The 11,958-nt window shown below is 33.2% G+C and overlaps 1 protein-coding gene and 1 non-coding gene across 2 annotated transcripts in view; both read left to right on the forward strand.

The window, feature by feature from the left end:
* Positions 1–11,958, forward strand: part of SMCHD1 (structural maintenance of chromosomes flexible hinge domain containing 1) — a 156,464-nt gene that overhangs the window by 109,909 nt on the left and 34,597 nt on the right. The window contains 7 exon segments of the mRNA XM_047697061.1: positions 242–329; positions 935–1,066; positions 2,163–2,315; positions 7,625–7,751; positions 7,914–8,033; positions 9,436–9,521; positions 10,112–10,234. Of these exon segments, the coding sequence (XP_047553017.1) occupies positions 242–329; positions 935–1,066; positions 2,163–2,315; positions 7,625–7,751; positions 7,914–8,033; positions 9,436–9,521; positions 10,112–10,234 (829 nt within the window).
* Positions 10,424–10,560, forward strand: LOC125082812 (U4 spliceosomal RNA). The gene has a single exon (XR_007122115.1). It is a non-coding gene; the product is annotated as a U4 spliceosomal RNA (small nuclear RNA).

Here is an 11,958-nt window from a genome sequence, read left to right on the forward strand (position 1 = left end):
TCTTTTTCTTTTCCTTCTTCGTTTTCATAGGCTTTCATTTTATGGTCTTTGTTTGGGTTTGAAAAATTGATAAAGCCTGCTATTACAGGAAATATTTGTTGAATAAAGGCAAATGTAGTAATAGTAATTATTTTTTTATTCATTGACTTTTTGTGGAAAGAACAGAAATGTTGATTATTTGAATTCCTTCCCCCTTTATTTAAATGTTGATAGTAATCTTATCTCTTTCTTTCTAACATAGGGATAAAGCAATTCCTAACAAAGTGGGAACATACTGTATCCAGTTTGGGTTTATGATGGATAAAGCAAATATTCTTAACAGTGAACAGGTTTGCTTACTCTTTTTATATACCATAGTTAGTTTTACATTTTCTTGCTTAGTATAGGAATGAAATGGTTTTGTTTAAAAGTGAATTAATTATTGGATGCAATTAATTATTGATAATAAAATACAAATAATGTAATTTTAGGAATATATGTTGATGAATATGACCATTTGCAGCAGTTACTTTTCCATTTCTCTTTATTTTGAAGAGTCCAGTAAGCATTTTCATGTATATCATGGTAAGGTTGCTTCTGTCAACCATACATGAAAATTTTTCAGTTTAATAATATTTTGTGTATTAGAATTCTGGATAATGAAGTTTAAGGTAGTTTTGATATACATCATTGCCATTCAATAGGTTAGTGTACCAAATTACCGTATTTTGAAATCCCCTAAATTTGTTCTTAGATGGCTGTTAACAGCCTAAGTTTATCTCTGATAAACCTTTTTTTTTTTTTTAATTTTAAAAAGTAAGTTGATTAGATTTAGGAGATTAATGGAAATCTATTTCAGAAAGTAAGATTGCATTTCATTTAGTATATGCTAACAATATCTTGTCTTACTCTTAAATATATTGTTAATCACAATGCTGTTTTTGTTACTTGTAAGATTATAGTTGATGTTCTGCCTAATCAACCTGTGAAGTTAGTTCCTAAAATTCAGCCAGCTACACCAGCTGTTTCAAATGTTCGCTCCGTTGCCAGTAGGACCTTGGTCAAAGATTTACATCTTACTATTACGGTAATGTTTATTTACTTCCACAGTTGCAAAGAGTAACAAAAATTATTTCTAGTGTGCAAAATATTTACTTATAGAGTCAGGTCTTAATTATTCAGTTTAAGGTTATAGGGAAAATTTGTGTGGATGAATGAAATATTTATAAACACCTTTGTATTTTATTTTATCTTATTTTTTTTTTTAAGATTTTATTTATTTATTTGACAGAGAGAAATCACAAGTAGGCAGAGAGGCAGGCAGAGAGAGAGGAGGAAGCAGGCTCCCTGCTGAGCAGAAAGCCCGATGTGGGGCTTGAACCCAGGACCTGGGATCATGACCTGAGCCGAAGGCAGCGGCTTAACCCACTGAGCCACCCAGGCGCCCCAACACCTTTGTATTTTAATACAGAGAATGTATACATACATTCAGGTATACCAGGTATATCCAGGTATACCAAGTAGAACAGACTCAAAAATGCAGAAATTTGCCTGCCTACCTTAATACATACCTTTCTTTAATCCCCTATTTCCAGTATGTATTACGAATTTGTGTGAGGTAAATTGAATCCTCAGTGTCCACTTCACTGATGAGAAAGAAGGAAGTAATTATTTTTAAGAGATCTGCTCTGATGATTGATCATAGTGAGCTCCTCAAAGCTTCTGATTTTTGGGAGAATAAGCGGCAATAAAGCTGCCGAATCTCTTATTAGAAGCATGTAAAACACAGTAGTGAGACTTCACCTTTGTGGGAAATTTTCCTGGTGGGATACTTCTTTCAGTTTTTTGTGTTGGGGTGTGTGTGTGTGTTGGTGTTTTAGACAAGTGAATCATTCTTCTCTTCCCCCAGATCAATAGATGCTAAGAGTATGTAACAAGGTGGAATTTTAATATGGGAGTCCTTTTGATACAGAAAATTATAAGTCAGTATATTAGATGGAAGCCTGGGATTATTTCCTGCCTTTGGAGCTCTTAATCTGAGAGCTGAATTCTGTGCTTGGGAATAAGAATGACCAGGATAGTTTAATATTTAGGGCTTATATTGTATTTTCTGATATGATCATGTCCTTTTCTGGATTTAATCTTCTTGTTCTTCTAATTAGTTTTTTATTGTTTACTTAAAGGATGACTATAACAATCATACTGGAATTGATTTGGTTGGCACTGTAGTAGCTACCATTAAAGGTTCTAATGAGGAAGATACGGATACACCACTGTTTATCGGGAAAGTGAGAACACTCGAATTTCCCTTTGTGAAAGGTTCAGCTGAAATTACGGTAATTTTTACATCTTCTGATAGATAACATTACTGTATTTAATAGTTTAAACCACAGTATTATAATACCTATTCTTTTGTATATATAACTATGAAAATATTCTAAGTATACCATTAAATTAGAAAGTGAGTGGAAATACTTTGTGATTTTGCTGTAAACTATTACAAATTAAACCCCTAGGATTATTATTACTTTGAGCAAGAATCTTCCCTGCGGATGACTGTTCTCTCTGTAATGATTTTTAGCTTCAGTGATAATACATTCATGTATTCATATATTTAAATGTTACCATTCTGTGGATAGAAACAGAATATAACATAGCCTGGGTAAAATGTATACATAAAGAGAAAAAATTAACAAAGCAGCTTATCTTTGTTACTCTTTTTTTTTTCAAAATGGAAATTTTTATTTGTATAAAAAATACACAGTGCAAACACTTAAAAAACAATCACTATTTTATCACCCTTCAGAGGTAATGATTAGCAATTTAGTTACTTATCTTCCAGACTTTTCTGTATATACACAAATACTGCATGGATACCCTGTGTGTATATGATTTATATACATGGGTGGGATGTAAAATCTCATTAATATAATAGAACTCTGCTCTTATAAAAATTTTATTTAACACATCTTTGATGTCTTTATCGGTATGTATAAACCTACATCATTTTATTGATGATCATAATTTATTTGATCAATCCTAAGTGGAAATTTAGTTTCTTTCCAAAACTTGTTGTTACCAACAGTGCTTTTCAACAGGTTTCTTCTTGTGTGTATCCTTTTGCATATGTCTGATTGTTTCCTTAAGAAATTACTAGAAGTAAGGGCTCCTAGGTGGTTCAGTGGGTTAAGCCTCTGCCTTAAGCTCAGGTCATGATCTCGGGGTCCTGGGATTGAGTCCTGCATCAGGGTCTCTGCTCGGCAGGGAGCCTGCTTCCTCCTTTCTCTCTCTCTGCCTGCCTCTCTGCCTACTTGTGATCTCTCTCTGTCAAATAAATAAAATCTTTAAAAAAAAAAAAAAGAAAGAAATTACTAGGAGTAGAATTGGTGGCAAGATATGTTCATTTTAAGCCTTCTGGTAGTTAGTTATTGCCAATTGCTGTTCAGTTTTTATTCCCACCAGAAATACGTGTGTTGTCTGACATGATGTTACCAGCCCTAAATATGAATGATTTTTGGAATTCTAACCCAAGTTGCCTGTATTTCAAAAAATACTTTGTTACTAGTAAGGTTGAACATTGTTCCTATTCTTAATCTTTTTAGGATTGTTCCTTGATGCTTTTTCTTTTGTAATGTTCATCATTTTCTTAAATTTTATATTAAAGATATTCATGCTCTTTTGTATATAAGTACATTTTCCTGAGTTTGTCCTTTAGATTTTAGCTTTGTTTATATTGGAGTGGAGGAAGGATTGAATTCACAGTTCCTGCCCTAGTATTCTTACGCCTTTAATCTTTGATTTGTCTGGATTTTATTTTTGCATTTTTTTCAAATTCACTAACCTAATTTCTTTATATTTATTGAATAATTATCCATTTTTTAAATTTGAAGTGTCACCTTTCTTTTTTTTTATTATTGTCATTGTTCATCTTTATATCTAAACCAGTGCTAATACCGCATTGTTTTAATAACATTAGGCTTACAACTGGGGAGCCTGACAGCTTGTACTTGCCTTACAGTAGATGTGTTGGTTGGTCTATCAGTGAGAGACCATTACAGCATTTCTTTTTTTTTTTTTTTTTTTTTTAAGATTTTATTTATTTATTTGGCAGAGAGAGAACGAACACAAGCAGGGGTAATAGCAGGCAGAGAGAGAAGCAGGCTCCACCCTAACAGAGAGCCAAACATGGGGCTTGATCACAGGACCCTGGGATTGACCTGAGCTGAAGGCAGCCGCTTAAGCAACTGAGCCACCCAGGCGACCCTCCACCCTTTTTTAAAAGATTTATTTATTCGAGAGAGAGAGCATGGGGAAGAGTCGAGTCAGGGAGAGAGAAGGAGAGAGAATCCTCAGACTCTCCACTGAGCACAGAGCCCCCCCGAAGGTGCTCAATCCCAGGACCTGAGATCATGACTTGAGCTGAAACCAAGAGTTGGACGCCCAACTGAGTGAGCCATCCAGGCACCCCTACAGCATTTTCTTTTCTTTCTTTTTTTTTTTTAATTTAAACTTACTTAATTATATAATGTATTTTTTTCAGGGGTACAGGTCTGATTCATCAGTCTTATATAATATCCAGTGCTCATTACATCACATTCCCTCCCCCAGTGTCCATCACCCAATTACCCCATCCCTCTACCCCCAATGTTTTTATCTCACTTAGTTTCCAGTATTTAAAGTTCTAGAGTGGTTTTTTTTTAATTTTATTTATTTATTTGACAGACAGAGATCACAAGTAGGCAGAGAAGCAGGCAGAGAGAGAGGGGGAAGCAGGCTCCCTGCTGAGCAGAGAGCCCGATGTGGGGCTTGATCCCAGGACCCTGAGATCATGACCTGAGCTGAAGACAGAGGCTTAAACCACTGAGCCACCCAGGTGCCCTAAAGTTCTAAAGTTTTTAATGTAACAGTCTGCATTTCTGATTTATTTGGAGAATTCTAAAAACCTGGCAATACTAGACCATGATTTTCTTACGGCAGAAAGATTTTCCGGTCATTTGTATTCATGTCACTTCCTTTCATCTCTTGACACTGAGGGCAAGTGTCATTTGTTACTTGTTTTCACACTTGTTCCTTCACTTTTATTACAGTAGAGAGTAAAGGGAAATTTTATTGTACCCTAACAAAAATTAGGTAATGAAAGCCACATGTTGAACAAAGACAAAGGGAGACACGTTAAACGTGCAAAAGTAAGTTTGTGTTGGAAGAATACACCTAGCCTACCCTACCTTTGTCCTGTTTCCCGGCACTCCCCCCACCCCCAGCCCCATCTAGGCACTTGAAATTGCTACCCCCAGCTATATACATTTGTGAGGTTAAGATGGTGACTTAAGCTGTTTCTTTGCAGCTGCATGTAGAGTCACGGCTTCGTGTCATACATATGAATTTCCACTAGAGGTTCCTAATACCACACTGAATATCAGGCAGAAAACTCTTGAGTCCTCCTTGGCTTCTGACTCATACATTGATTTAGTAAGTCTAGGTTAGGGCTCTGGGCTCTTATTTATCAAGCAGGTAATTCTTAACAATATGAACATTTAGGAAATATTGGCTCAGGACATAATCAAAATGTTCCATGTTTGCTTGAAAAGAATGTGTACTGTTTTCTTTAAGTTATAATCTAACTTACTCTTCAAGTTTGTTGACTATGTTCAGATTCTCTATATTATTTGCTTACTTAGATCTGGAAATTTCTAAAAAAAGGTGTCTCAGTTTTATTCTGCTATGTATTTGTTTATTTCTCATGTTCCAAATTCCCATTTGTGCTTGGATCCAATTATGGACTCCAGTTCTTTTCATTTCTTTTATGTTTCTCCTTGGTAAGTTATGCATCAGAGATTGCAAAGTATAAACCTCTGAAATAAGAAAGGCCTCCTTAAATGAGACATAAAGGAAAAGATTTTATATTTAACTATATAAAAACTTAAAACTTTTATTATAACCATATGTTAAACAGAATTGAAAGAACAATGGCAATATATTGATAATTATTGACCCTGGATGGTGGGTATGTAGAGAGATTCATTATCTACCATACAATAAAAAAATATATTTTTTTAATTATATAGAAATATTGCTGTGCCCACACACCAATATTGGACTAGGTACATTAAACATATTTTTAAATCTCCTAAAGAACTTCCTGAAAATCAATAAGAAAAAAGTTTAGTAGAAAAATAAAGTAATTTTTAGAGTAAAACATAGAGAAGAATATGAACAAGCAGTTAATAGAAGAGAAAGTATAAAGGACCAGTAAACAAGAAGCATGACCTCAGTACCAATCAGGGAAATGCTCGTTTAAATGACTGGTTCCTTTAATCCATTTTGGGATTAAAAAACTTGGGGGAAAAGAACTTGATAATGAACTGTTGGCCAGCTTCAGAGAAACTAGATAGTCTTACACACTAATGATGAGAAGATAAATTGACAGGCTTTTTGAAGGGAAATTTGATATTACCTATTAAAATAAACTTTTTGATGAGTCCTTTTCTCATTATTCTAGGAAACACCCAGAGAAATACTGAAAGATATTTTCTCTGCTATATAAATAGTAGTTACAAAATTTTAAGCAATTTTAAGTGAAAGGATATAGTACCATCTACTTATACTGTGCATAAATTTTACAAATTGGTGTCTAGACATTCACCTGCATTGATCAACAAATTGGATTGATTTCTGGTAGCAAACTGCTGAACTATAAAGTGTACATTTTAAAAATGTAAACAGTGTTTTATTTTTAATGTGTTTATATTCATGTAAATACATTGAAAATAGCTTTCAGAAACTAAGTGTGATTGTAGTTTGGTTTAATGGTGGGCTTGTAGTCTGTATTTCTTGGAAAGAAAAGAATTGTTATCTGTAATTTATAATTTCATTTCATGAATTGTCCTATAGTGTTTTATGGGTTTAGATTTTTAAAAAAATTCTACTTCTCTATCTATGAATTGTACTGGTCTAAAAAATAAAATAGCTAGTATCTATTGTTTTCTGTAAAGAATGTTAAAATAATTTAGGATGTAAATATATTTGTATTATTTACTTGTTACATGCTGTGGTCTTAAGCTAAATTGTATTAAAAGTGTTTTGTATGTGCATTAATGAAGATAATACAATTTAAAAAAAAAAAATCTTTGGAGCTTTTTAGGGCCTCTTGTTTGGTCACCTGGGACTGGTGGGTCTACTTCCATGGTAACAGCTGTAACTTAAACTCAGCATTGGGCTTTGGGCATGTCTTTGTGATTGTTTTTATAACTTTTATGCCATAAGGTGTTTCAGCACTTCTTCAGCTTCTTAAAGGTTGGCATCAAAAAGACTGCAGGTCAAGATAGTAAGTGGCCATTGATACTTCTGCTCCAAAGGAAAAGATACTTTTTTTTAAAAATAATTGTCTATTACATATAATTTTTGTATAATCTATTCATTGATAAGATCATTTGGCTTTCAAACCAATAACAAGAGGTAAGGTTTTGTGTCTTGGGTGGTTCTGATGTTTTAATGAATGTTAATGAATCTTAAGGATCAGTCAATGCCTATTGTCTTTAAAATTTACCACTTAACTTGGAAACATACAATAAGATACATAACATTTATATGTTGACAAATACTATTTTAAATCTTGTTTTCCCTAACTGCTCTTTTCTTTTTACAGAATCTAGTGCTGGCAGAAAATAGTCCTGGAAGGGATAGTACTGAATATTTTATTATATTTGAGCCTCAGCTACCAGCCCTATCAAGAACATTAGAACCATATATCCTACCATTTATGTTTTACAATGGTAAGTTTTTAGGAAAATAGAGGATTTTTCTTATGTTTGTGGTACTTTTTTATTTTTGCTTTCCATTAACAGGGTATTTATTAGTTACCTAATCATGATATGACATGCTTTGGAGAGGTCACAATTTTAGAATTGTTTGAATGATCTGAATGTTTTTCTTAGATGTTAAGAAGCAGCAACAAATGGCAGCACTTACAAAAGAAAAGGACCAGTTATCTAAGAATATTACAATGTATAGAAGTTTATTTGAAGCCAGCAACCAGCTTCTTGATGAAATGAAGTGTAAGTCATTTTGTATTCAAATGTAGTAAAAAAATTAGGCTTTGGGGAAATGGTAAGACAGAAGATTGAGACCATGAGACACAAAAATTGTCTACTTTCCTTGACTACAAATAAACTGCAGAACACTTCAGTAATGTTGTAAGGAAGTAAGGCAGTAATGATTGCTTATATTCTTTGTCATTTGATCTAATGATGTATTCCATCACTTTAAATAAATTTATATCCTGCTTACCTATAAAAATTAGAGATTTTTTTAATTAGAAATCTCTGTGGAAAATTAAGGCTTTTGACATGATGGTAATGTTTATATCTAATTCCAAGTCCTGGCTGAAGGTATTGAGAGACAATATTACTGGAGAAATGACATGTAATTTGATTTTCCATTTGAATCATGGGACTATGTGTATTTTACTTAAAATACCTGCAGTATGTCACACTATGGAGCTGTACAGGGCAGCACACACTATATAGAAATATGTAACTTTATTTTTAAGTCAATGCACAATGTTTGTTGCAATTTTTAATAAACTTAATAGACCATTAAAACAAGACATTTGCCAAATTGTGGTTTCTTTTTCCATTTGTCAGATTTTTTTTTTTTTTGCTATGGTTTTGTCTTTGTGTTAATTACATACTTGAAATTTTGATCTATTAACTGACAAATGTACTGCCTGCCTCAAAGTACTCACTTTTGTATATCCAATGATATTTAGAGGACAATGGGAGCTAAGCAGGATGATGAGATAACACATCAGTAGTAGCACTAAAGTTTCTTTTTATAAAGCTTATTTGGGGGCGCCTGGGTGGCTCAGTGGGTTAAGCCTCTGCCTTCAGCTCAGGTCATAATCTCAGGGTCCTGGGCTCGAGGTCCGTATTGGGCTCTCTGCTCAGCAGGGAACCTGCTTCCCCCTCTCTCTCTCTGCCTGACTCTTTGCCTACTTGTGATCTCTGTCAATTTAAAAAAATAAGTAAATATATATACATATATATACATATATATGTATATATATACACATATATAAAGTCTTATTTGGTTCTTGTCATAACCTTATGCGATTATGTATGTTATATATAGTCATGTGGACTAGGATTAAACAATTTCTCTAAGATTACTTGGAGTTTGCAGTATTAATATATATAATATCTTCCTTAACTACCTTAAAACCAAATTTTGGTTTTTTAAAACCACATTTTGTTTCTCATTTTTGTGTATTAGATCTAAATCTTAATTTTAGACTTTTAGTTTCATTTTGAATTTCTAAAATAGTCACTTGGGTTTTTTTACTTTAGCATCACTCATTACAAGGAGAAAAAACCCAAGAGATTGAAAATATTTTTCAAAAACCGTATTTTGGAGATTATTACAAATTGATGCAGGTTTGTTTTTTGTTTTTAATTTTAGGCCAAGTTGAAGAAGCAAAATTAAAAGAGGCTCAGTTGCAAAATGAACTAAAAACACATAATATTGACATTCCTACAACACAACAGGTATAGTTTCCATGTATATGTAAAGATTTTTCTTAATTAAATTCTAGTCCATAATTTTTTTATCATTCATTTTTTATTTACAGTGTTATGGGCACTTTTGCTTTGAGGGGTTCCAAGACATGTGGATTATAGTCTAGTCACTTATTAGACATCAGAAGGGGCTAACAAAATGATAGAATACTTTTTTCAAAGAAATTACAGTTTGTATTTCTAATGTAATGATTCCAATAAATAAAATTAATAATACACCAATTTGAGAACTTCATTGAAGGGATTTCGTAAGTTATAACCAGTATATGTGGTGGTAAAGAAAATGAGAAAAAGTGACAATAGAGTTCTTTAAAAACTTAACTTTTTTTATGTGTATAACTCAGTTGCAAAGAAGTCCTATTGTAGGTTGTGTATTTCCTAAGATAAAGTCAGTAAGATGGAAGCTTTGCATCACTATAACCACATTCTTTTAAAGTAATGCCTGTTTAATAACTTTATGTTCTTGAGTTGTCCAAATTATTGATTTTTCTCTGCTGTCATTATGGCTGTCTAGTACAGGAGTAATTTCCTTGTAGTTAATTTTTCTTTACAAATTATAGATGCCACACATTGAAGCACTTTTGAAAAGAAAGTTATCAGAACAGGAAGAACTGAGGAAAAAACCGAGAAGATCATGTACTCTTCCAAACTATACTAAAGGCAGTGGAGATGTTTTGGGAAAGGTTTGTGTTTAAGCCTATTAAGAGGCAGTACATTTTATTATGTTGTTTTGTCTAAAATGTGTTTTAAAGTGACATTTCAATAATAATGTCCCCATTTCTTTGTTACTTTTTCATTTTTCCCATAAATTAGTTGTTCTTGTTACAGTATCAGGGATTTGGCAGAATTTAAAGCTGAAATGCACAGCTCCAAGCTTTGCGCAGTGGCAGTATCGTAGCCAATGAGGTTTATCCGAGGCGCGATTATTGCTAATTGAAATGCACAGCTCCATAATTCTTATTTACTGTTGAGGGCCGCAGCAGAAATTAACATGTCTCAGTCCAAGGCTTGTTATCTACTCAGATGCTTTCATGTCATACAACTTTATAGGTAACCAAGACCTTTCCATGTGACTCAAATTTCAGTGAGACAACAAAAGAAAAAAATTAGAATTTTTCTGAGTCTTAAATTGTTAGAAAGTGAATTCTGGGATACTCCTAGAATTTAAGAAAAGACAACAATGAATGAAAAACTCCATACATATTTACTTCCAAAAGAGTGCCATTCTTTCTTCTTTAATTCTTTGCTTCTCTGGTTTTTCCTTCTGTCAAATGGATTGTATTTTCATTTTTATCTTATGATTATTCAGTCCTGAACATTCTATTTTATAGAAAGTGTTTTGGTGTTTGTTTGTTTTTTTAAGATTTTATTTACCTACATAACATAGTAAGAGAAAGCAAGCACAAGCAGGGGGAGGGGCAGAAGGAGAAGGAGGCCCCCTGCTGAGCAGAAAGCCTGATGTGGGGCTCGATTCCAGGACCCTGGGATCATGACCTGAGCCGAAGGCAGATGCTTAGCAACTGAGCCACCCAGGCACTCCTAGAAAGTGTTTCTTATAGGTGTCCCCAGCACCAGTTTTTGATGGTATTAAGATTTGTGGTATTATATGTATCTGTGTTTTACTTCTTAAACTTTTCCATAATATACATTTCCCCTTTCTGCTTTTACCTCTGTTTTAAAACTGAGGAAACTGAAACTGAGGTACAGAAAGATTTGAAAAAATTTGCTCAAGATTACATAGCAAGCAAGTAAATGGCAGAGTGCAGACTCAAACCCAGGCAATCTGATTCCAAATCTGATTGTTAATCACTGTTCTTTATGGCTATGTACATACTACTTTTATAACCACTATATGAGTTTTTTAGCGTTTCTAGTTTTTGCCTGAGGATATTGAAATTCAGAGAACTTAATTGTCAATATAAAGTTAGTAAGGGACAGAACTTAGATGTAAACCAAGGTTTCCCTGACTCCAGAGTCTGTTGTAGTTTCTTTATAAGTGGCTCCCTAACATCACAAGCCAACTACACAGTAAAAATAGAGGACACTGGTTACTCTAAGTGTGTAGCCATGTTAAATATCGAAACCATGTTGCATTATTATTTAAACCCCAAATATGAAAATTGAAAAATTAAGATGTAAATTTATAAATTGAAAAACAAGATTCTGATTTGTATTTTTTAAAATTGTTTTTCCTCAGACCGATTTTAAGAATTTACAGAAAGAAGCAGTCTTTATAAAAGAAGCAGTCCTACTATTTAAGCATATAGATATCGTGGTTAGCCTGCTTTTAGGTACTGACATTCCACTTTCAGTGTTTATTTGATACAAAATTCTTAATAGGTAAGATTTTACCAAAGCATAAAATAAATTTTAGCAGAAGAAATATATTTTAAAGTCTTCCCTTTTA

This window comes from Lutra lutra, chromosome 12 (genome assembly GCF_902655055.1).
Source record: "Lutra lutra chromosome 12, mLutLut1.2, whole genome shotgun sequence".
NCBI lineage: Eukaryota > Metazoa > Chordata > Mammalia > Carnivora > Mustelidae > Lutra > Lutra lutra.